Source organism: Onychostoma macrolepis, chromosome 10 (genome assembly GCF_012432095.1).
Source record: "Onychostoma macrolepis isolate SWU-2019 chromosome 10, ASM1243209v1, whole genome shotgun sequence".
Lineage (NCBI taxonomy): Eukaryota > Metazoa > Chordata > Actinopteri > Cypriniformes > Cyprinidae > Onychostoma > Onychostoma macrolepis.
In genome coordinates this window covers 14,309,201-14,336,554 of record NC_081164.1, presented here as the reverse complement: position 1 = coordinate 14,336,554, position 27,354 = coordinate 14,309,201, and the positions used below count along the sequence as shown (strand labels likewise).

At 36.8% G+C, this 27,354-nt stretch overlaps 2 protein-coding genes across 4 annotated transcripts; both read left to right on the top strand.

Moving 5' to 3' along the window:
* The first annotated feature begins 14,786 nt into the window (after positions 1-14,786).
* cbln17 (cerebellin 17) lies at positions 14,787-16,966 on the top strand. The gene is given in 6 exon segments (XM_058789776.1): positions 14,787-15,246; positions 15,248-15,353; positions 15,486-15,534; positions 15,745-15,800; positions 15,978-16,106; positions 16,212-16,966. Coding segments are annotated over 6 exon segments (747 nt in total). The 5' UTR covers positions 14,787-15,126; the 3' UTR covers positions 16,499-16,966.
* Positions 16,967-18,094: 1,128 nt separating this feature from the next.
* LOC131548467 (uncharacterized) lies at positions 18,095-26,065 on the top strand. 3 transcript variants are annotated; one of them, XM_058789752.1, is made up of 5 exons: positions 18,095-18,217; positions 18,566-18,723; positions 20,844-23,693; positions 23,965-24,039; positions 25,074-26,065. In XM_058789752.1, exons 3-5 carry the CDS (start codon positions 20,908-20,910, stop codon positions 25,606-25,608), a joined length of 3,396 nt encoding a protein of 1,131 aa, XP_058645735.1. In that variant the 5' UTR covers positions 18,095-18,217; positions 18,566-18,723; positions 20,844-20,907; the 3' UTR covers positions 25,609-26,065. The 3 variants fall into 3 exon arrangements, with proteins under 3 accessions (XP_058645735.1, XP_058645736.1, XP_058645737.1); XM_058789753.1 differs by lacking the exon at positions 18,566-18,723 and having other exon boundaries at positions 18,189-18,217; XM_058789754.1 differs by lacking the exons at positions 18,095-18,217; positions 18,566-18,723 and having other exon boundaries at positions 20,797-23,693.
* The last annotated feature ends 1,289 nt before the right edge of the window (positions 26,066-27,354 follow it).

The window sequence follows — 27,354 nt, the reverse complement described above, 5'->3', positions numbered from 1 at the left end:
GATGAGGGGGTGAGCGTGGGTAGGGCTTAACCATTCAGTCGGTCACTAGAGAAATGTGTTGTTGTCTGTGCAGAGCCTGCCCTCCCCTATTTTTTTATGTAGCCTGATTATGTCTCCCTGCCGTCTGACTGTGGGTCGAGCCACTGACTGGACTGATGTCACAGTCAATGCTAGCTGGCAAAGAAAAAGGGAGAGACAATATACTGTAATCTAGTTCTGTCAGTCAGCCAGTCAGTCTAATCCACAGTTTGATCAGACAGAACTACAATAACAGATACTCATACAGTTGATCAAACACATACACACAGCCTGAAGTCTTCAAGAGGATGTGACCTCACACAGTGACCCACCCTGCCATCATATCAATCACATCAGCCCTGACTATGACCATGAAAACTGCCCTACATTCACATACTAAACCACACACCCCCTCTCATTCGATTAGCAGAAAGTGGGTGTTTTTTTCCTGGAGTGATTCATGCATGAATTATGTGTAGGCGGTAAGGTGGTGAATCCTTACACAACATGCATCAAACAGAAACTGTACAATATCACCTATTATTGGAAATGCTTTGCTCACATAACCAGTGATTCATTTTCAGACTTAATACAAGTGCCTCAAAGTTATTTGGACACTTATGCATTATATATAAATCTAAAAGCTTCACAATAATAGCCATTTCTGCAATAACCTTTAACCGACTGGTCTCAAAGTGAATTTTACAGGCTGTATTAAGCCAAAGCAGAGAAACCAACAAGTGGAGCTTATCACATTCAACTGTGAATGTGTTCCACTAACATTTGACATCCAGGAAGTGTCCAAAAGAAGTGCTAATTTTCTTTGAAATACATGCCACAAGTTTTAATATCTAATGCAATAACATATATTTATTTATATTCGCAGTCACTCTATGCGTAAACCACCACTGTGATCACATCAGCTGGCTTCTCTATATTCGAATGTGAACATGAGGTGATGATGAGGTGAAGGACGCCATTTTGTGGGGTTAGCCTGAAGCTAATTGAGTTGTGACAGACTGACAGATGAAGGGCAGAGTGATGAGATAAGATGCCTCTCTCTTTGGTTCTGCTCTAAACAGCCATGGAAGTGTGATTCCACACTGTACACGCTTTACACACAGCCATGTAATCTGAAGCGTATGTTGGCGATTGCTCTCATAAAGGCTAATGAGGGTGACTGTAATTTAACAGGGATGAAGATGTCACTTCAGACAATCAGACTTTCTATGCTTATCAAAAAAGATTAAAGAACATCTAGAAGAAGATCTATCTATCTATCTATATGTTGCTGACTTCAACAAAGGGGGAGACAACAGTAGGGATGTTGTTTTTCTCACAGGGGTGAGTTGTTTTACCTGGAGACTCCCACACACTTCCTCCAATCAGCTAGCAGCTACATCCAGTTCTCATAGCTGATTGGCTATCTACACCCTCAAGCTGAATAATGTGTTTAAGTGACGACTGAAGCAGTAGGCCGGCAGTTTAGAGGAGACAGACTGATCTGGCTGTGACCCCAGGCATTTAACCAACCTGAGGAAAAAAATAAAAATAAAAAGTGAATCCATTTAAATATCAAATATTACTATTAAACAGCTAGCACACAAAAAGATTCATCTGTCTGAAATTGGTCATTACGAATCATTGATATACTATTTGTTAGGATCACAGGAATAGCTGTTTAACACTATACCTAAGTTAATAACATGTCAGTCTCTGTGAGCCTCAAGAGCAAGTTATCTGACTGACCTGTTTTTTTTTTTTTTAGCTACAACAACTTCAACAATGATTACATCAATCTGACATATGATATGTACACTGTTCAGTGCTGCTGATGTAGAGTTTGCATCTTAAAATGCATGTATTAAGAAATACCAAAGCATATTTCAGCCATAACTAACCATTTCCCAGATGTCACTCAGCTTTACTGTAAAACTGTGCAATAGGTTCAGGGTGAATTTGAGATTATCTTATTCCCTTCCCAAAAAAGAAACAAAAAAAGGTGAAACCTGCTTTCCAGATGTTAGAGTTTCATAAGGAATAAAATGCAATTTGTCCAACATCTTTCTTTCAAACACAATACAATAGACATATTGCAGATGAGCAAACACTCTAAAAAAATATGTCTTGCAGATATAAATGCAGACATCAAATAGACGTCTCCATGATGTACTGTACGTGTGCTATCAGGAAATCAATTAATAAACACAACATTCACTCAAACAATGGAGTAAACTGAGTTATTTTTTTTGGTTATATGTTGCTCAAAACTCCCTGACACACATTTTGCTATTGTGAGGTTGAACGTCCAACTGCACGTGCTGAAAAAAAAACAAATAACCCAAACGGCTGATCTCATCTGTGTTAAGCTCGGAGACGAAGGATTAACGGAGCTCATCCCTGCAGAGAAACACACGGTGAGACACACTGATCACACACCAGACCCGCACACCCACACACAGCGAATGCGCCTGCTGTTAACACCATGCTCCTGACGGAAACCACAGCACTTGAAATCTGCTGACAACATCCTCATATACCTCTCTCTATGAAAACGCACAACCAGCAATGAAAATTAGCTTTTGACTACTTAAAATTAGGAAAGCTTCACATGTAAAGCATATCAAAATAATTTCAAGCCACGTCCATGCAATAATGAATGAATGCAGACACCGAATAAGAACAGAGAGAGAGAAGTAGATGGATGGAAAACCAGAAAGGGAGGGGTGAGATATGTTTTCATATATGAAGCCATTTTGGATTATTTAGGTCACAGTGAGATTCTGAAAGGGTGGGGTTGGTGTTTTTAACCCTTGATATGACATGCTGTGTGTGCATGTATGAACTGGATGGTTGGGTGGGAAACATAGAGAGTAAAAGAGGCAGCGACTGACAGCATTATACCCAGCTAACATGATGTTGGGTGGGGAGATCTGAGAGGAAAACTGCAGTGATTGTTTTGTGCTTCTTTTCTGCTTTGCCTGACTGCCAAGGTGAACAGTTTGCTGGCAGACGCACGAGAATCTGTCAACCGGCCAAAGCTGATGGAGCAGATGTCTGATTTAGGTCAAATATATGTGAAAAACAGTGTGAAATCATATGTAAAATCATAAAAATGATTACAGAATAATACCAATAAGAAAAGAGAGAATACAGTGACTTCAGTTAAGGAGACAAAGCATGAGAAACAAAGAAGAAGAAAAAGACTACAGATGGAAAAAAAATGGCAGATGAGGAGAGGAGAGAATCGAAGGACAAAAGGAAAAACAGCGAGGAGGGGTATAGAATAAAGAACCGATTGCTAGTGCTGCCAACTAGCGGCGCTTGGGAGCATTGCAGTTTCAATGTGCCATAAAAAAAATATATATCTGCATAATGCTTGTGCATGCGTTTATGGTGACTGTGCACGTGTATGTGGTCTCATGCACTCTTTTACTGTTCATCCTGGTCATGTAAGACATCTGTGACGTCACCTTCAATCCACTGACTATATTTAGTCCAGGCTCGAAGTGTGCAGATGTAAAGCTTGAGTGCACTAATGGTCCATCTGTTCACAAACACAGCCTGAGTGAACCAGGACAAAGACCCTGCGATCCTGAACATTAATTCTCTCTTTAACTCTATCTGCGGTGTTCTTGAGTAAAACGGGCTTCTTTGCCTATGGGAATACGTGTGCTGCAGAAAGAGAATATAAAATATAATGTCTGTAAACTTCAGAGTTGTTTCTAGAGTCTCTATTCCGGGATTTGACAGCATTCAAGTTACATTTACACCCCGTTCCTGCGAGGAACAATGTGTTATGGTGCGAGGAGAAAAAAAAATGCAAAACACTAATTGAATTCTGCACAAATGGCCTGATGTAATGTGAGTCAAGCCTTGATATGCAGGGGAATAAAACTTTAAATCACTCTGCCCTGAAGACAGACATATAAAAGTAGGTCACTTAGTTAAAGAGAGGTTTTAAATATAAGACAGGAAACAAGCACTACCAAAACTTTTAATTCACAATCACGAACTGACATTATACATTGACGTTAAATATACACTGTTTAGGGAAAACTATCGTAATACTGTATCTATCTATCTATCTAAACTATCTTAATTTGAAGCAAATATGGGAGCATTGTAGAGACGTTTGAGGGTTTATCCGGGTTTATTAGAGTGTGTTGCTCATCAGTACTGGAGTAAAGTCAATTCCTTCACACTGGCTCTATGGAAAGTGTTGAATTATTTAGTACTTGTGTATGAGTGTGAACACACTGCTATTATGATGGTGATTGCTTTTTTGTGTGGTGGCTGTGCAGATGTCCCTTTCACTGAGATACCGATGGCATTTTGCTATACATGACCTGTAGACACACACACACACAAACAAACAAACAAACACACGAACACACACACAAGGCTCCATTCCAACACAGAGCACAGCAGGCCAGGCTGTCTGAAGTGGCACACTCTCAGCCTTTGTTCTCCAACACAAAGCTGTTGGGGAGACAGAAAGGGATCCGGATTTTGTGAGAGACGGGAAGTGTGTCCAGGAGGAGGAAGCAGTGTGGAATACATTATTTTAAGCCTGCACCTTTAAATGTGACCATTATGGTAGCAAAACACACATACACACAAGTGGTAAAGATTCAGACCCTACCAAAGACAACATCTATTTGCACCAAAAATAGCACTTTGCTCATTTGCAAAACAAGCCAGTGGCCACAAATACTGACTGATTTAGAGAGAGCACAGGAGTACTAACAAATATTTTGAATGCATATCTATGGAGAAACTAATATAATATCAATATCATTTATGCTTTTGGGTCAAAATTAGACAGAACTGGAAAATTATTTTGTACTCACGTTCCTAACTTGAAATACCTTAGTAAGCTAATATATATACAGCCCTACTCAAACCTATTTATTTTTTAGGTTCTGTTTAGGTTCACTCCTGGTGGAATGACCTGCCCAACTCAATCCGAGCAGCTGAGTCCTTAGCCATCTTCAAGAATCAGCTAAAAACACATCTCTTCCATCTTTGTTTGACCCTTTAACTCTAGCACTCTCTATTCTAATCTTACTCCAAAAAAAAAAAAAAAACCCTTTAGACTTGCACTCTATTCATTTACTAACTGCTTGAATTTCTTACAAAAAAAAAGAGAAAAAGAAAAAAAAAACTTGCTCCTTTTAGACTTGCACTCTATTAATTTAGTAACTGCTTGTTTTTCTTACAAAAAAAAAAAAGAAAAGAAAAGGAAAGAAAAAACGAACACTAGCTTCTATATTCTTTTTATTATTGTTGTATTCTGATTGTTTTCTTTTTATTTATTATACAATTAACAAAAAGCAAAAAAAAAAAAAAAAAAATGCCTCTAACACTAGCTTGCTCTATTCTTTTTCTATTCTATCTATTTTCGTTTTATTTATAATAGAATAAAAAAAATGTTTAAAAAAAACTGTGTTAGGCTAACTGAGACTTGTTATAGCACTTGCTTTTCATTGCTTTATTGTTGATTTTGATTGCTTCCATTGTCCTAATTTGTAATTTGCTTTGGATAAAAACGTCTGCTAAATGACTAAACGTAAATGTAATGTAAATGTTTAGACTAAGAGTGTTTATGCACTGAAAACAATAAAAATAAATAATAATTAAAATAATACAAATTTCATCCTTTAAAATATTCATATTCATATTCATATTCATATTATTATTATTATCAACAACAAACAAAAAAATGTCAGTTTCAATCTGAAGAAATCTCAAATACGCTGACCTTTGGTAAAGTTGAGATACAATCACATCCAATGCTGCAGTGTGATAGCACACTCATCCGGCACTGCTGCAGTTCAGATCGTTTAATAGGGTCTGTAATCTGATAAAGATTCCAATCTGGCTCATCAGGCCCATTCACTGCATCATGTCTGCCATCCAGATATCTTAGGGAGACCACAAACACAAACATGGTGATTAGTGATCATGTGACCGAAAGGAGGCAAGATAAGGATGAAAACTACTCTAATACTGTAATGAAAACAGATGGCACATCCCTAACCTCTTTTACCAGATGACCTTTTATTTAATTATTTACTTATTCAAAATTTTACTTCATATCAGCAAAGTCTATATTCATGGCAAACTCAAAAGTAACAAAATGTGGAATAGTCTTAATAACATTAATAATTTAATTAACTGTATACAAACAGTTAACAATATTATTATTATTATTTTACAAACAAACAAAACAAGATAAATTAAACAAAGATACATTAAAAAAAAGACATTTATGTATGATACTTCAATTTGATAAAAATTCAATAACACTTTAAATTAAGAAACACATATTCACTATTAACTAAACGATTCCTCTCAATAAAGTAATAATTTGCTGCTTATTTATTGATAGTAGGGTAGCTATTTGCAGTAGTTTAGGTATGGGGCAGGCTTACGGGCAATGTAGAATAAGGCATTAATATGTGCTTTACAAGTACTAATTAATAACCAATTTTCTAGTAATGCTGATAAGCATCTAGTAATTAGCAAATAGTGTTCTCTAATCTAAAGTGTTATGTTACCAAAAATTCAAATATTTTACCTGATCACCTTAATCCGTGCTATTCTACATATATAGAGCCTCAATATATATGGAGGCTCAGGTTGATCAGCTAAAATAAAAAATAAAAAAAAATAAAAAAGTCAATCCCTAGAAGCACAGTCACATGATTATGAACGTTTCAGTACAACAGACCGCAATAAATCCCACAATGAGGCTTTCATCTTGTTTTTGATCATACATACAAATGCTTGTCCAGCATATCAGCCATCAAAACATTATCTTCCTCGAATCCTCTAAACGAATTAGAAAAGACAGCCTTACTAAAATAATCGCCATTAAAAAGCTTTTATGCAGACATGCATAAAATTATTATGGACCTATGCTCCATTCATATCCCCTGACATGATCAAAAAGCTTAAACAGCAATAGATGGCCTCATAACCTGGAAAGAGGTCAAATAAACAACATTTTGCCCTGCTTTGCAAATCGCAATCAAAATGAAACAAGTACCACCTCTCTCCCTCTCTTACAGCTTGCTGTCCTACACTGACATTATTCCCCTACTGACACAGTTTCATGCGAATATCCCCTACTGCATCTCTCTGATGGTCTCTTCCACATGACATCAGCACTTTCCTACAGCAGTATAGGTCCTATACCCCATCTAGTGGGCATGCTACTCTTAAGATTTGAGAATCAGGCTCCTTATGAAGCACAAACAGATATGCTTCAATGCATTTTACACCTTTTTTTTTTTCAGGGATATTTTGTGAAATTCACCTGCTAAAAACAAAACATTCCAAAACACACATATATAGTTCAATAATACAAAGTCTGCTAAATGCATGAATGAAATAATTAAATAAATAAAACAAAACCGGCTCCTAATACTATAAATGTAAGTAGTTATATTTACTATTGCCATTTTGAAATACAATTACTTAACTTTAGAATTATTTACTTGAGTCAAGAAATATAGCCTAAAGGAAAGCCTATTGCAAAACTGCTCCCGTATGTGTACTTATAACTTTGAACGACCAGGAAAAGTAATATCTGCTGTCTGGAGAGGTTAGATACTTCAAAAGTGACTGATTCCAGGGTTTTTTTTTGGGGTTGTTTAATTTTTTTCGCAAAGCAAGGGCACCAGCACCATCTGGCTAAAATCGTGAAAATCTTCTTTTACAGTCACACAGCTCCTAGTGCAACTATCCCAGCAACACTGACTTCTACAGGACACACTACAATACTGCAGCTGACCTACTAACACACAAGTGTGCACACACACACATACACAACCACACTAAAATAATCTCTCATTTCTGCTCTTCACAAAACAACACTAACCTCTACTGGTCAGGATAGTAAACTACACATTAATGGTCTATAACCTTAAAGGTAGTTTAGTCACTAGCATTCCATTCTCATTTCTGTTTTCTCCAATGGCCAGCAAACAAGAAAATGAAGGAAAAACTCTGACTCATCAACCGGGAAAAAGTCCACCCCAGGATTTCCTCCTGTTACCATGTATTACAAAACACCCTGAACCAATGGAAAAACGTTAAAGGTAAAATGATTCAGGTTAAATTATGTGCAACTTGAATTCATCATACAAAATAAGGTTGCCTGCATTTTTGTTTATGAAAGTGTGGGAGACTATAAGGCATAACTCTCACACAGGAATGTGGGGTATGACAGCTTGATTAGAACCAGATGTGCTCAGGCACACACAGAAAAACACTCACGGGGCTTTTAGAACGCAAAGCTGTGGGAAAATGAGGACTGCAGCGGCAGCAGGGCTACTATCACTGTGTCATTGTACTATAAGCCATAAAGTCATGTACTGATTAGCCAAGTGTTGCTTGTATACAAAACTGTTATAAATTATAAATAAAGCACAATCAGGAACAGGGTTATTACAGTTAACTAAAAAATTGAAATAACTAAACTAAATGTTAACTAAAACCAAAACTAAAAGACAAATAAATAAATAGTTGCATACATACATACATACATACATACAGTTGGTTTAAAATAATAATAATAATAAGTCTACCATTATATTGTTTTACGACACTAGGTATGTAAATCTGTTGAACGGCATTTTTACATTGAATGGTTTGTGTGTACAAACAACTTTTATGTGCGGAAACGAAGATGGATGCAGAGTGAGAGAAAAAGGGCATGTGGTACATAAAGGACACTGCAGTGTCTCCGCACTGCTGTTCTAGGCATAGAAACAGGAGACCCTCTGTTCTTCACACATTCAGACAAAGCTCTTACAGAGTCCCAGATTGCCAGTGTAGTCCCACAACTCCAGCAGAATAAGTGGATTAGATGCTTTCATGCTTTTCCTCCCTTCTTGCTCTCTCCTCTCACACACAATCAGCCTTTACCAGTTTGAATTGTAACTTGCTTTAAGAAGCTTTGAGAGATATGAGTTCTCTTTCCTAAGCAGATAAACTGAACAAGAAGCCTTCACCTCATTCCCAAACACTTCCATCCATCCCAGTATGCTTGTATAATCTTGCTCCCACATCCCACAAATGGATCACAGCAGTGGCCTACACTGATAAGAGGGTTTACAGACTCCAGAAAACAGCAGGGCTCTTTTTCCAAGGTCTTTAATGACAAACAGAGACAAACAGAAGACACACAACTACACAAACACACACCTGTAAAAACCACAAATAAACGTAATGTGATACTGGAGTGCCCCCAACTGTCCTCACAATAAAACTGCAAAGGAATGAAAGAGGAGATTGTGATGGACATTCAAATCCCATTTTCAAAACTACTCATTCCAAGCTATAATGTTATTAGTTATATAAAAGGCCACAATTTAGCAGAGTAAAATGTTTTGCACACACAGGTACATATAAACCTAACAGAGCTAACACAGCTGGGCATACACACATTGTGAATGTAAATGCTGTCTTTTATTTGCAAATTTGCAAAATATGTGACCCAGAATGCAAACACTTAGGTCTATATGAAGACTGATGGATGACATTCAGAGGATGATTTACATGGGGCCAAAAAGGTAATAAGAGAGCATTCTGGTTTTGTTTAGTCCAACTCACAAAGCCTGATGTAAGTACTGTAGACAATTGTTTTTCTAAGTAATAAATAAAGGATTACAGAATTACATTTGACAAGAAAAAAAGTATTTCAGTCTTTTTACTTAAAAATGCCATGTTACATTTTTACTTATGACATTTGCTAGCAATTTCTGAATGAAAATTGTTTCAAAGTAAAAGCCATACAATTTTTTTTTTTTCAGTGTGTATTAGCCACATAGATATTTCGTAAACTGTTTAAACGTACAGTTTACACAAAAATTAAGATGCACAAAATATGATTTTATAAAATATGTTGGGAACCAAACATTTTATGGGGAACAAAAACATGGAGTCATTTCCCAAAATACATTCTTCATATTCCACAGTAGAAACAAAGTCACACAGGAGTGCATGGAATGGGAGTAAAAGTTGACAGAATTTGTATTTATTTTTTTTAGTCAAACTATCCCTTTAAGACACGTGACAAGGCCTACACATGGCTTGTTTACCAACAGCAAAAAGCTACTTTGCATAAGAGCACATAAGACCAGTACTTCTAATTCTGTTCCAGTCGTTTCCATTCACCCACACTCTCCCAGACACAAACTGACAGCTGTTCCAGGAATAACCTAACACTATAGGGGTCAAGCTAGCAGCTGCATCCAGTGGTATTCTCACTGAGGGAACCCCCACCCCCTCTCTCTCTCTCTCTCTCTCTCTCTCTCACACACACACACACACACAAAATGAATGGGACCACTGGAATGCATTTCCTGTAAGGAACATGAGCAATTATTTTTAAAAATAAAATGTAAGGCTTAAGAAATGTTGTCTAAGATTATCTGTGCTCTGTGATCGCTCTGCAATCGGTCTTTGGACAGAATGAGGTCATAGTCTTTTTTTTTTTTTTCTCATTTACCCATGTGTGTATGTGCACTCACTTTTATTTAATTTTTATTATTAATTTCTATATCAAAGAGGACTGAATTTGCTATGCATTGGAAATAAGTGTTTTTAAAGATACATGACTCTTCACAGTGGACTCTTCTTTGTTTCTTACACAAAAACACTTGGAAGAGAGAGAGAGAAAGAGACAGATGGCTGAATTTACTAATCCACAACTGCTGTACAAAGTGTATTGGTAGTCAGTGTGTCTGTCCCTTTTAGAGCCCCCCTTAAAAGTCCATTCTTCCAAGCCAAATCTGTGTCAGTGTGCCTGTAAGGCAGTGACTAAGCATGACACAGAGGGGGAGGGGAGAGAAGGGATAATAAGTAAACGTTTGGCTTTGATTTAGAATAAAATCTCTTGATACAAGTACTGTGGTATTTTGTTAACATGCATGATGACTATTAAAGTTACAAAACATCTGCAAAGTGGCTGAAACTTTCCTGGGGAGATGCACACACAGCCCTCATCCATAGTTCAATAGCGCCCCCTATTGACCACTAAAGAAGTGAGGCGCAAGATAAACAGAAGAAGAATTCAAAACTAATTTAATTTTCCGAGACTCAAGGGCACAAACTACAGCCTCATGATCATTCCAGACATCAGCAGACTCTATAGTAATCACAAGCATGCTCAAAACGCAAAAAAACCAAAAAAAAAAAAACAAATAAAACCTGTGTAAAGCAGTGTAATATGCGTACTAAAGCTGGGCTCACTGGACAGTTTTTCACTTTTGCCTTTCTCAAGGACACATTCAGCAGATAACATGGATGTTATCGTACAAGTGCCACATTTGCTTTTGTATTTAACCACTCTTCCCCACACGGAGTTAAAGTGTAACATTATTGTTAGTTCTGTCTGTTCTCAACTTTCTCTGCTATCTGACTCTTTTCTTTCCTTAAAAGGTCTTGAGCAGTGGACTTACTCTGGATGCCAAAAGTGAGGGGTGGGACTGACCTAGAATTTCAACATAATGTGAAGAAAACCTGATCCATCCAGTATTAACCAAGCTTTCTAGTATTTATTAAATACAAAAAGATGATAGATAGATAGATAGATAGATAGATAGATAGATAGATAGATAGATAGATAGATAGATAATGTCATTTGTCATGTTGCTCTGTGATGTAAATGTGTGGTTTTGAAAAACCTCTTGTTTTCCATGGGTCAAAAGTGTTTGTATTGTGTCTCTTTAAACTTTAAAACTCAAACAATGCCTTTCCCGCGTGTAGACGCTTGGCGCGAGAACAGCATGCGTGTTTATGCGGCATTCTCTTTTGCCTCAAACTTGCTTGTTTCCCGGGAGATGAAATAAAGGAAGGGGGGGATGGATGAATGGGATCCTTTCATCCTGTTAGCCTCAGAAAAGCAGGAAGAGAATAAACTCCGGGCTGGCAGCTGGAGTGCAGGAAATGTCGGCCTTGTGGCAGATGGTCGGGTGGGGCCTGGAGAAGGGGGAGAAAATGGGAGGAAATCTGAGAGGAAGCGGGAGGGTCTAAACACAGCAGATCCGCCCAGAAGGAGGGGTTTCAGAGCAGCTCACTTGCGCACATCTGGTGTTTGATTTGTGTAACTACAAGCGTATATTTTTATTTAAAACAAATTCGTAGTTTTTGTGCAAAAGAAGCAGCGACAAAATTAAATTAATATAATTAAATATTGGCAAAAAATGCAATTCAGTCTGACACATTGGAGTACGCATGTATGTACTCCAATAGGCTATATTTCTAGACTTTAAAAATTAGTTTTTGAAGCTGTAAAAAAGACCCAAATAATATTAGAGTACGTTTTACAAGGAAATACTACTTCAGTCATTGCAATTAAAAAATCAGTGTTTAAATCAACGTGTTGTTTGCCATTTCTTTGTAATTACTTGTAAAATATGCTAGCGATTTCTGAGTGAAAATTATTTCTACACTATTTTTAGTGCACAGATTCCATTATTACATAAAATATTAAAAAATAAATGAATAGCTAGAACTTTTTATTTGCTTTAAGATAAAGTATTGCAATCCTTATTTATTTATATATTATTATTATTATGAATGTTTATTTTTTTCACTCAGCCAGCACCATGTGTGTATGTGTGTATATATATATATATATATATATATATATATATATTATTATTATTCAATAATATCAAATTTACACATAATGCTATCTAATAATACTTGTACCATTATCATCAATGTCAATCAGAAAGTTTTTCAAACCTTTCACAATATTAAATATTAATTAAACATAATAAAAACAAAACATATTTGATCATTAGTGTGGCTGGCTGATGTTTATAGACTAAAGACTAATAGTGCTGGAAACAAACTTGTGTACTATTAGATGCCATCGACTATCTAAATATGCTGTCAATTTGAATCAATTTCAAACCAGTCTTTGCTTCACCTATTTACATCTTTACATGTAGCCTAATCAAATCTATATATAATCACATCCGTGAAATCACTGGCAAGTCTGTATCTGTCTTAAAAGTGCATATACCTTTTGATTTCACAGAGAGTTGAAGCTTCAATAATATCTGCGAGTTTGGTTTGGATTAGGTTAGAGGAAAACATCAAAATAATTTCAGTAAAAAAAATCAAAGGTTAGTTTCAAAATTGCAAAATAATTCTTCCCCTCAGGACCTGTTTGTGGTTGAAATCACCTCTTATTTCTCTCTCCATTGTCCGTCTTGCTAATGAAGACATTTTTATTTAGGGTCTAAGTAGAGAGAATCTGAAGAAAGTATTTTAATTTAAAAAAGGTAAACAAACTCAATTACTCCTTTCAATTCCAAAACCTGAGTTCTCGTGGCCCGGAAGAACAGGCTTTTGCACATTAATGTGTAATTGGCTGATAAAAGGGGACACATAATGATGAAACATAAAGAGTTTTCAAGTATTTTGCTGCAGCCCAGTCTTGGCAACACTCACTGCATTTTAAAGAGCTGCGTTTGAGTCTCAAGGGCATCAGGCAGGGACACACACAGGCAAGAGAGTGCACTTGACTGCAGCACTAAGATGACACTGACACAGCATTGGGCAGGCTCATTTTATTTGCATTTAACCGAACTGATGATAGCCAAACATTTTAACCCTGAGATACAAACATTTGTATGTATGCATGCATTTGTTTGTTAATGTTAAAATGATTAATTATTACATATTGAAGTGAAGTGATTAATTAATTAATTCATCCATTCATTCATATCTTTCACATATTAAAATATTAATATCAATGGAATACTCACATTAATATACACTTATATTAAAATATTTCTAATATAATACATAACTTACATTAAAATAAACTACTGTAGGGTACTACTGTAGGGTAAGTTTAAAAAAACATAAGTATACTGTACTTACTGGATAAGTAGTACCCTACAGTATTTTATTTTAATGTAATGTAAGTTATGTATTAATACTTATATTGTATTTATATGTACAATATAAGTATTAATCATCAAATACATCATCTGCCAAAACCCAGCACTCAAGTGACAGCCTGACTGTTATTTGTAGTAAAAGGGTGACATCTAGTGTTATTAAGCCAGATTAATTTTATTTTATTTTATTTTATTTATTTTTTAAAGAAAAAGCTCAAGATTACATGACTTGGTCACACTTTATATTAGGTGGCCTTAACTACTATGTACTTACATCAAAAAAAAAAGTACAATGTACTTATTCTGTTCATATTGTATTGCAAAACACTTTTGCTGCTATTGAGGTGGATAAGGGTTAGGGACAGGTTTGGTGGTCTGGGTAGGTTTAAGGGTGGGTTAAGGTGTAAGGGGTGGATCAACAGTGTAATTATAAATGTAATTACAGAAATTAATTACAGATGTAACTACATATAGGTATTTTTAAACAGACAAGTACAATGTAAAAACATATATGTACACAATAAGTGCATTGTATCAAATTATTAATTTAAATGTAAGTACATAGTAGTTAAGGCCACCTAATGTAAAGTGGGACCCATGACTTTTCAGACAAACAGACCCATGACAAACAGAACTTTACCCCCGGAGTTTATAAAAGCTATAAAAGCTGATACCTTATGTGTTATTTCCATAAACATTCCAATAAGTTTTTGTTTGTTTGTTTGTTTTTCTGAAGATCAGGATGATTCTTGCTCTACTGATGTACTGTCTGTCGCTTAGCGAGGGACAACCTTAGGTGCCAAAATTACTGCAAGGAATCAGGAATGACAATTGGGATATGAAAGAAATTATGATGGAAGTTCAGATGTGAATGGCTGATTACAACTAAATTAATTAAATTAATTTAAATTTTGATATAGCTGTTTTACAATTCACACTGCTGTTGTTCCTAGCTTTGCAGATGGTATAGAAAAATTAAGATAAAAGGATACAACAAGGAAAAGAGAAATATGCACTATTCTTTTCCTGATTCTTCTTTTTGTTAATTTAGAGAATAGGACATTACTCTTGAGCTTGGCTTTACTTTATGACATACCACATTCTTCCTTGTAATTGATGAATAATATCCGTGTCAATAAAGGCTAGTAATGATTAACTATGTCAAAGCCTGTTCATGTTATTTTCACAAACGTGTTTTGTCTGTATCAGGATGAAGGTGAGTGTTGCTCTCCTGCAGCTGCTGTGCTGTCTTCTGCTCACTGATGGACAAACTGAGGTGCAAGATTTTGTGGCCAACGGAAAAAAACAACCAGCCCAACATCTGGACTGAGGTGAGAGATATAAGAGACATGGTGGTGGAGCTCAAAGTCAAGTTGGACATGGTGATGAAAGAAAATGCAAGTTAGTACAGTAGCGGATGCTTCTTTTGTCATCCTTTAAATGTGGTTAAGCAGATAAAGATATATCTTTAAAATAATGGATATACTGTAAGTCATTTAAAGAAACACTCATTAGATCATTATTGTTTTATAGAAATGGCAGAACAATTGCAGGGGCTGAAGAAAGAATGCAGGTATTTAAAAGTGTATTAAAATGTAACAAAAGATTAAAGCACATATAAATCATAATAAAATAATAAAGCATGAATACATTGATAAGAAGCATATTTTTTTCTGGGGAAGACACTGTTATGTTGAAAGAAAAAAAAAACTTTATTTTACATATGAAATGCATCCTATGCTTCTTATGTGTATCAGTTACAATGAATGATTTTACTAATTTTAGGGATTATTGATCAAATAAAGATAACTGAAAACCAGCTTGAAGGAATTAAGCGAGAAAATGAAGGTAAATAATTCTTCTTCTTCTTTTTAATAGAAATATTTAAGGGATTATGTACAGGCAGCCTTTATTACACAATAAATATTACTGTATAACTCTGATATAACTCTTTTTGTTTCTGCTTGTGTAATGTAGCATGTAAAAAAAAATAAAAAAATGCTTAAAAATATTTTCTATCCACAGACCAACCAAAAGTGGCATTTTCAGCTGACTTAGGCATGCGTGGTGATTTAGGTCCTCAGAGTACTGAGATCACACTGACATTTAACAACATCTTCACAAACATTGGTAACAACTACAATCCAGCAACAGGTACTTTGAGCAAACATAGCCAATGTCATGCCTAAAGGATAACATCCCGTTCTAATTTTCATCAGACTCATTCTACATTTGATCTGACTGTTTTGTCAATGGCAGGTCTCTTCACTGCACCAGTTAAAGGAGTCTACTACTTCAGATTCACTGCATGTGGTACTCAAATCAGACAATCACTGGGTGCAAGTTTACATAAAAATGGGCAGAAGATTGTATCAGTAGGGCAGTGGCGTAATCATGATCAACATAGATATGCATCAAACGGAGCTGTCCTGCAGCTGGAAGTGGGTGATGTAGTTTGTGTGAAACTCCTCCCAGGTTACACCATCTATGACAGTCCAGATAACCTCAGCACTTTCAGTGGATTCCTCATTTACCCATTAAAGTGATCAACCATTGCACACTGTATTATGTTGATTGCCTAATGAAAGACAAATTTACTCATCTGTGCTCTTTCTACATTGGTTTTAAGCTCTCATTTATATCATTTATAACTGGCTGCTCAGAGAAAATTGCATGAATCACACTTACTGTATGCTGTATTAATCATATGCTGTAACATGGAAAAATCTAACTGCAATAATGATTTTACATGCTATTATTTGTATTAAATATGTTTGCACATAAATCTCTGTACTATCTTATAACATTCTTGCCTAAAATCATCATCATCATCATCATCATCATACATTGTATTAATAGTTAATGTTAAATGTATTGATTTAACTATTCTAGATGTTAATATCCTGAAATGTAACGAATCGTTGGAGAAAAAAATAATATATTCATGTATATAGTATATTCCTGGGATTTTAGTGAATTACATTGTAGTGCATGATCTGCAGAATCTCTGCTCATATTGTTGTTAAAGGCTGACATCTAGTGTTGAGCTTTGGAAATCTGAAAATGTAGTAAAAACATTGCTAAACAGATATAATTACAGCTATTTATAATAGTTGACAATAAAACTATAAATTAAAAACGACCTCGAGATTATAGATTTAAAAAATGTATATATAACAAATTTTATACCAAAATATCTATTTCCATGTGGATGCAAGCTTTCTTTTTTTCTCTTCTTCTTCTTCTTATTATTATTAATGTTTACTTTTGGAAGTGTGAGACTAGTGAATTGGGACCTAATTGATTTTGTGGCTAGTTTAACCTAAACAAACTTTTCAATCAAAATGTATAAGATGAGTATATAAGATATGTGCATATTATCTGTATTTTAAATGTTATTTCTGTAATTTTTCCCTTTCGTACAGCAATTAAATAGCAAGTAACATACAGTAATTCACATGTTTTTTACACAGTGGACAGGCTTCAAATCTGAACGATCCCATAATAATGTCAATTTTAGCATTTATTTTTGTTATTTTCTTTGAATTTCCCTACCTTCAACAGTTTTAAAATAATGATAAATGACATATAACATATAACAAATAACATTTTATTTCACAGTGGACAAGCTGTATGTAAAAAGCTAAACATTCCTTTACTACATCCATCAATCTGTTTTTCTATAATGTTGGTAATTTTCACACAACCCCTTGGCATGCAGAACGTCTCTCTCTCTCTATCTCTCCCTTTCTATCCCTCTTTCTCTCCCCACCCTGCCTAATTTCAGCTGAATTTAGGATGCCTTTGACCCAGCACTGGATATGCATATGTGAAACAGGGTGAGACAGAGAGATAGGGTGAGGGACAGACAAGAAGAGTGACTCAGAGAGAGAGAGAAAAAGAGAAAGAGAGAGTGCGCAAAGCTGAGGACACTGATCAATGCATCTTTGTGCTTGCTGCCTCAGCAAGTGAAGGTGAGAGCAAATCAAAACAAATGAAAAGCAGACGCCTCTGGAGAGAAGCAAACAGCCTCCAATCAGCCACTGAGGGAGGATGATTACTGTCTGCGGAGAGCTAGAGGAGTGACTGTCAAGGCAGGTGCTGTTTAAACACAAGCTCATGTGCAGATTTGAGTCATCTTAGAGTCTCCTCACTGCACCCACTTACTGGACAGCAAGACCTTTTGTGGATACTGAAACCTATAGAAAAATACCTGCAACATGGCTGGAAGCTTTGGGGGTTTGAGTCTCAGGATGTGACTGAAGGTAGGTGCTTGTTTATGTGCAAAATAAAAGTCTATTGTTTTGTTGTGGTCTGTATTGCATTTCTGCACGATGTAACTGATTCCAAACGGTTAGTCGCTGTACCAGAGCTGTGGCCTAGCGGTTAGCACATGAGCTGTGGCGCTCATGTAAACGATGCAAGTTTGAATACAGTTCGCAACATTTCTCGATCCCATTCCTCTGCTTTTCTCGCCGTCTTTTTGTGTTTATCTGCAATTAAAGGCCGCACGATTGTTGTGATATCTGAAGGAAAGACTGCGAGTCTTGTGCTTCATAGACTACAATCTTTCCTAGACTGACTTCAGGCTGTTGTCATGTGTGGTACCACAGCCTGGTGCCACCCAGAGGGGTCAGCTTGCCATCCACAACAGAACATCAAGAAAGAGAGATGCTAGGGGGAATGAACAACAAGATGATCTGAAATGTTTGCACATTCAAGGCTGGGGGCTGAGGGAATGTGTGTGTGTTGGAAATGTGATGGCGAAACAGTAAGTGCTGATTGGAAAGTGATTCACATTCACAGTATAGTTGCAATGTTTATTGTGAATCTAAAAGTACCATGATTCTTTCTATTTTTTCATGCCATGATGATATTTTCAAAACACACATAAATGTTTGTTTTTCTATCACGGAGTGGGACTTCATCCCCTTTCATCCCACAAACCTTTCTGATTTTTCATTCATTTTTAAACTACTGTCCACACAAAGGTAATTATAATAATGTTGTAACAAGTAGTAACGAGTGACTGCAAATTTAAATGAATAAATAAAATTATATAAATAAAAACAAAGTAATATCCAGCAGTTCTCCAAAAATAATAATAATACAATAATGAGAGTTGTTTTGTAGGAAGCTTGGAGGATATTTTAGAGAATCTATATATATATATATATATATACACACACATACATATATACACACACGCACACACACATACTGTTTTGGTCTACATTTTTATTAAGTGTACAGGCAGTAAGTTTTTTCACACATGTGAAGCAATCCATGTGCAACCGAGTGCAATATTTTTTGTCAGTTTTTCTGTACATTTCTATTAATATATTATTTAATATGTTATTTAGCATATGTATGCATGAACAGGTTCTCATAATATAGATAATATTAGTTTATACTATTATTTTGTGGACATTTGTCCCTAAAATGTAGGCAAAACATTATGCACGCACACATTTTCGAAACATTGTCTTATTAGAGAGGCTCATTAGAAAATTTACTGTCAGTCGCTGATTAACACCCTCTTTGTCAGGCAAATTATCAAGGTGCCCAAGGTGGGTTGAATGAGAGAGAGGGCAGCCGAGCCTGGCTGGCGGGGCGCCAGGTGTAACAGCGGAAAGAAGAGAAAGTCAGGTCAGAGCAGAACAAAACGTTTGTCAGTGTGTGAAATATTTAATTAGTCACACACGCACACACACACTCATGTTGACACAGTTTAACTCAGAGCAAACAGACCACAGTTTCTCTATAATCCTGGAAACTGTACGTATTCATTTTTTGCATAGATAGATCAGAAGTAATGCAATCTGAATATGTTACAGCGCACTTGTACCCCCTCTCGCTCTCTCTCTCTCTTTCTGTTTGATATCACTCTGTTCTTTTGATTTCACTTTGTTCTCTCTCATCTTTTTGCTTACTCTTTCCAAATTGGATTCATCTAGTTTAGGCAGGAAGGTCTTTTGTACATTCTATTATCAGGTCTTGTGCTCTGGACCAGAAATGTCGTTTCTGAAGCATTGCATGAGTTTTTTTTTTCTTCTTCACATGTCTCATAATAGATTGCACCCCCAAATTTTGCATTTTCATCCAATGCCTTGATATAATGTATTCATTTCAAAAGTAACTGCAGGCGGTAGCAGATGGTTGATACTTTGCAGTTTTTATTATGTGGGTCATTGTCAGAAAACAGTGCCATTTGTGCTACATGAATGTATGTCCCCATGACTGACTAATGATATAATTTACAGAATACTGAACTTAGTCGCATTAGATGATGGATTTGACCCTATTAAGTGCAAATGCAAATGAAATTGTAGTTTAAAAAAACCTTATAGATTAAATATAAATAAAAAAAAATTCTAAAGTATGTTTATTAAAATTAAAACATCTTACATCTTTTCCCCTAAAATATTTTTCTTTTTTTTAGAATTTATCTTTATTCCTTCACGACTGCCATCATAATTTAAACAGAGAAGTTAGAGTATAGAGAAGATAGAGTATCTATCTATCTATCTATCTATCTATCTATCTATCTATCTATCTATCTATCTATCTATCTATCTATCTTTCTATCTATCTATCATAAAACCCCAAAACATTTTTAATGAAACTGCACTGAAAAAAAAACATTTAGATATGAAAAGAAACAAACAAACAATAAAAAAAAAAAAAAAAAAATATATATATACATATATATATATATATATATATATATACACATACACACATTTTTTAAAACAAAAACAGCAGCGTTTTCTGAGCATGACTCATGTATTAGCGTATTTGTAGCCCAGAAAACATTCATTACTATTCACCTTTTGTCTGCCTTTTTCAGTCTATTTACTTCCAAGAGTTCTCCTTCTCTTTCCACCTCAGGTGCTTCGTAGTGGTCAAATACATTGATTTCCACTCAAGTCTGCCTTGACCAGTTATACTTGAGATGGGTAGACGGGCAGCTGATCACACCACTCCAGTGCCAGTTCTCGGAGAGCCTGCACTTGTTGGGACACGCGTCTGGAGGACCGTGGCAAATGGGACCAGTAGTATGGCAACCCTCACACTGTCTCATTACTGTAATGTCGGTGTGCAGACATCACCTGCAATGAGAAACAACCAACTACAACTAAACGGCAAACATGTGGACACTTGTAGCAGTCAATCAGAAAACAAAGTGTTCATGCCATCTATCGGCCACATCCCAAACGAGTCTGGTAAAAAGGAGGATAATGGGAAAGAAAAAACTAAAAGTATCATTATTAAACGAAAAAGTCTGGAGACTAAAATGAAAAAGGGTGTGACTTTTGAGGGACTGGAAAGGCATATTTGTAAAAATATCAGGGAAGAAGTCCAGTGCCATAATCGTCCAATCAGAACCAGTCCTCCGTTGAGAGGTGTGGCTAACAGCAGGTTAAAACCGAGAAGGAATTATCACTTCACCAATGGGAGCGTGGTTGACTCCGAGGTAATGGGTGGGATCAGCAGTGACATCAGTGAAGGGGAGGAGTCTTCCACCGGAAAGAAAAAAACATTACGTCCTTGCTCACCTCCTCACAGACCTCCTGTTACCATCTGCAGCACTTGTGGAGGAAGGCAGAATCCAGCACCTCCTGGACTCTACAGCCAAATAAGGATGAACATACCGCCAACTTCCGCAGGTTCTCTGGGACTCCAGTCGAGACATTCATCCCCTCTTTACCCTGGGAAGGATGTGCAGGAATACACACAGATAGAAAGGCACACCGACCGCAGTGCTACACAGTCAGACCAGCACCTCATGAGCCCTAACCTTCATTCTTATCTCAACATGAATATAAACAAGGAATGGCCATTATCTCTGCTGCCTGCTCAGCAGAGTGAGGTATCAAACCTCACTAATCATCACACAGTCAAGAGGGAATCTAGTGCTGACACACACATTAATCATACCAGTCGCTCATCGGCTCTAAATACACACACGCTCACTGTTACCGTGAAAGAGGATAGAGCCTCAACAAAGGTTGTAAACACACACTTGAACGCTCACAAACCTCACAACTCTTGTCCCCGCAGACCTCCTGTGACTGTCAACCCTCCCCAAACACACAAAAACAGCCTGTCAGAGAAGCTAGAAGCCACACAGGTGACAAATACCAGAATACCACACACAAGCACTCAATTTAGATCATCTCACCAGCCAAACCCTGATGAGAAACGACCAACTCAAGCAAACCAAGTCACACCTACACACTCAGAGTCTCCCCCGCCACAAAATAAAACACACATCAGACCTTTGCAAACTACTTTGAAACAACAAATATTCCCCCAAACTAGCACACCGCAGAACTCCAATGCACTTTCGAAATGCTTGCGGTTAAATCAGACAAGCACACTATCAAAATCCCCTGCCTGTTTTCATTTACATTCAAATGTTAAACGCCAAACTATAGCACAGAATTGTGTGAATGAAGGTGTCATATCCTCCACTGCTTCAAACATTCACAGACAGGTTCAATTCCCAAATGGATTAGAGTCCAAGTTTGACACGCACACTAAACCGTCAATGTGCTCACACACAAATTTTGGCATTAAACCTCAAAGCGGGACGCAAATCTGTGCTGACACAGAGTCAGAATCCTCACCCTGTGATTCACGTTCGCACTCTGCACTGGTGACACACACACATAAACTCTCAGGGCCTCACGGTGAACTACGTCACGCATCGATACACACAGGCACTCCTTCGCCCACCGTCACGCACAAGGAAGCTTCCCACACATCCACACAGCGAACAAACACCAGTGGAACATCACTGCAGGGTATATCCGTGCATAAAGACGCACTGTCACATCCTTTTCATGAGTCAAAAAGCCAAAATGACACTCGTTTGTTTTCACATGCCCCAAATATGTCAACCCATCACAAAGCAACACTTACGACGCAAACAATCAACCATCAGAACCTCTCAAATGCATTTACCGCCACTCAGACGGAGGTAGAGGTGCATTCGTACACCAAAGAACGTTCTCAAACAAGCCCCAGGGTCAAAGCAGCCTCGCACGCTTTGTGTGTTCATTCAAAAACGCCACGTAGACAGACAGAGCCTACGGTTTTCAGAGGCTCTGTCCTGAATCAGCTTAATAATGACACTCTTGAGTCCTCATTACTAGCCATCGCTTCCGCTAGGTCTTTTCCTCAAGCTACAACACACAACAGGACTGAATTGAAATCTTGGAGTGACACAGAGTCAAAGAAACAAACTTATATTAAGGCAGCAGATCCAGAAGGTCAAATGACCAATGGCTCACAACACTCGCTTCAACCTCCAAACAAACCACCTCCTTCTTGTCGACCTCCTAAACCTTCTTCTGCACCTCCACAAGCACCAGCTTTTAAATTCGCAAATGGGGACCTGAATGTGGCCTCCAATCAAAACCCACTTTTGAAAACCTCAGACACTTTGCCTACAGACCATGCACAGGAAGACGGGGGTCTCCAGAACTCAAAGATACAGATGGAATCTCATTCTGAAGCGGTTGGGTCCATCCCAAGTGAACGTTGTTCCATAACACACAACCATCCGGATTCTGTGTCCCGGTTGCTGCCTGCATCACCTCAATGTGGCAGTCCGCGGGAACCTAAGCGTAGATTAGAGATGGTAGAAGCGAGTCTGCAGTCAAACAAGGAAAGAGTCACAACTCTGCTCAACGTCATCCAGGACCTGGAGATGAGCCATGCAATCAGCAACGGGTGAGAGACAGAGTTATTCCAAGATTAGCAGATAATAGACAAGTGTGACTGGCGAGCTGGATGTGTTAAAGGTAATTGAGAGATTTTTTTTTAGAGCCGAGGTGCAGGAAAAAAGGGTAGTTGTAGTTTAATTTGATGTACATTTGGTTTTATCTCCAAGCGTAGGTCAATAAGGGATATAAATGAGCTCTAACTGCATTTATGGATGTGAATGTGAGGCATACTAAAACAATGCCTTTTAAATATTTTTCCTTGCCTGCTATTTATGTAGTCGGCGATGTTTTCGGACTGGCCAAGACCTCAGTGACTGTTCCACCTGTCAGAAGACTGCATGTGCTGTCTACAGGTGAGAGCACCCAGCGAGACTACTAACCATTTTAAAGGGGTAGTTCTCCCAAAATTGACAATTCTGTCATTATTTACTCACCCTCATATTGTTGCCAACCTGCAAGGGTTCTTTCTTCTGTGGAGAGCAAAAAAAAACAACAACATATTTTAAAAATGTCTCAGACATTTTTAAAATGTTTTTTTTTTTTTTCTGTTTCAGAAAGACAGTGTCTCAAATTATCTTCTTTTGTGTTCGTCAGAAGAAGGAAAGTCAGGTTAGGTTTAGAACGATATGTGGGTGATTAAAAAATGACAGATTTTTTAGTTTTTGATGAACTATCCCTTTAGGCATGAACTTTAGTACTTTATTGTGTTATCCAATGCAATACAATTATATTCACATTCCCACACTTTCATAGACACATTTTCTTCTTTGGTGTTTTATTACTTTCTCCCACCGCCCATAGGTTAATAATAATAATAATAATAATAATAATAATAAAATTATTTAGAATTTATTAATAATACTTTTAGAACAATATTTTGTCATTATATTCTATTATTATTCATGTATTGTAAAGTATAATAATCGCAAAATAATAGTAGAAAAACCACAGATTTTACTTGTAATTACACACACAAACATAATATTTGTTGATACATATACATAATGTGTGTACATTACCATTGAGAAATTAATACTTTAATACTTTAATAATCTTTGGCAAGGATGTACTAAATTTATTTAACAGTAACAGCAAAGACATTTATAATGCTGTTATTTTGGACTTACCTTTTAACCAAATTCTAAAAAAAATCTCAACAATGATAATAATAGGAAATGAAACTTGAGCACCAAATCAGCATATTAGAATGATTTCTGAAGGTGACACTGAAGACTGGAGTAATGAATGGTAGTGCAAATGCATGTAATTCCAAGGGGAAAAAAGAGCTATGAAGCATGAACAATCATAAATAGAATGCTCTCTTTTCTGTTCCCCCTATCTTTACTCTTATCTCTTTCCCACTTTTCTTATTCACTCTTTGGACTAGTGTGGAGTATGACTTCCGTCAACAGGAGAGAAGATTCAAGGAACTCCTCCAGAGTCTGTGCCCATCATCCCCAGAGAGGAGAGAAGGATATGAAGGATCTCTTTCTTTGCTCACCTCACTCATTCAGAATCACAAATTACACCAGCTAAATGCGAACATTATGAGCCAAAGCCAATATGAGAGTCAAACCCACAGTCAGCCTCAGATTATTTCTCAGATTCGGGCTCAGTCTCAAACTCAGCCGCAGCCACAGATTCAGTCTCGGCCTCAGACTCAGCCACAGATTGTGTCTCAGATTCAGCCTCAGAATCATTCTCAGTCACAGATTCCGTTTCAGCCACAGATTCAATCTCAAAATCAGATTAGATCTCAGATTCAATCCCAGACTGAGATTATGCCTCAGATTCTGCCTCCGATCCAGATTATGTCTCAGGCTCACCCCCAGAATCAGTGCCTGTTCAAGGCTAAAATCAAAAGGAAGAAATTATGCAGGAAGCTGTTTAGCTGGCTGCCACACAAAGTCCAAAGGAAATGACTACACAATGCCAAGTATCTGATTTTCATGCATGACTCTCAACCCTCTGGTATGTGGAGTCACAACTCCTTTTTCTCCTAATGCAGTCGGAAGTCTGACATATTTTGTGGAATGGAGCAATATTACATGGCATTATGGGACTGAACTACAAAGGAGGATTTAAATTATGAAACTAGTTTTCCTTGGAAAATGAAATTGTACAACATTTACTTTAAAAATTAATAATACTATTTCTCTACAGTTACAATGAACATGATGCTTGCCTTGACTAGTTATGAAGGGTTTTGCACTTAAGATGCTTTTTTTAGGACATGACATTATGAGTATATAGTTCATCACTTCCTTTTTGATCTTCCAAATGGACAGCTATCATCTGTTAAAGGCAGAGGACTGTGATGGGACTGACATACAGGAGCTTCAATGGCTGAATTTTAGCTAAATAAACCACAGATTCAAGGTTATGCAACAAAGCTGGGTGTTTTGCCTCTTTTCTTTCAAATCCAGCCTACATTCCTCCGCACACATGCCCAAACATAAATAGGCAACTTTCACAAGAAACAACACAGCAGTGTTAATTTACTGTTTTTGATTTAGCTATAGTGTTGTAGGTAGCAATATATGCCATATTGCTTTGGACCTCTGTGATATGAGCTTCAATTTCAACGTTTTCAGAAATATTTAAATATTACACTCTATTCACAATTATTAAATCTACGTCTATATAAAGACAAATGTAACTTATGGCTTTGTTTGACTTTTGACAAAGATATCCTGTAAACTTAGTTTTAAGCGTTGTCATGTCAAATGTCAAATATTATATATACTGTATATCTAAATAAATAAATGTAAACACACACATATATATATATATATATATATATATATATATATATATATATATATATACATAGCCTATATCGCAAAACAATATGCAAAAACTTGCATTTTAAAAACTTAATCTAATGAAATGATAATGTTACTATTATATATTATACAATATGTATATTATTATTATTATTATGGTTGTTGCTGTTATTATTATATATTGTTTTTTAAATATAATTTTAACTGTGAGTTTTCTTTTCTTGTTTTTATTGTCCACATAGCATACAGTGTTACAATCCAAATAGTATATTCAATCGACTATCCTGGTACACAATAAGGACAGAGAGGCGGTTGGTCTGAAAGCAGTGAGCTCCACTCCTGGCATTCCCAAAGAAAAGTGGACCCATGCTTCAGGTCTCCAAAGCCCTAAACAATCTGTGGCCTAACAGGCTTTCTTAAAAGGCTTTGAGAGTCAAACAATGACATGTTGCAAGAGCGTGGCGAAGCATGAAGAACCTATGATGAATTAAAAGTTTGGCTGCCCGACACACTCATAGCTTTACATGTAGAACCACCCTCTTAACACAAATCCACTCCAGAGCTATTCATGCCCTGGTAGCTTCCTTTGATTAATAAGCTGTTGCCAGGGGCAATGCACTATTTTGGACTAGATTCTGCTTCAACTTGGTATCCCCAAAAAAACTAAATCTCTGCAGTGCGTGTAATATGACAGGAGCCCAAAATGTCAGCATCTCTCCACAGCTGCACTCGAGGGGTTGGATTCTCTCTCCATGCCAAAGAGCAAGTGGACCTCACAGCCAGCCCTCATCCGAGAGAGCAGGCGAGTTCAGTACCTTTAGCTGTTGTAATACATTCCTACGGGCCAGTGGCTCTGGAACAAAACAAACCAGAAAGGGCAAC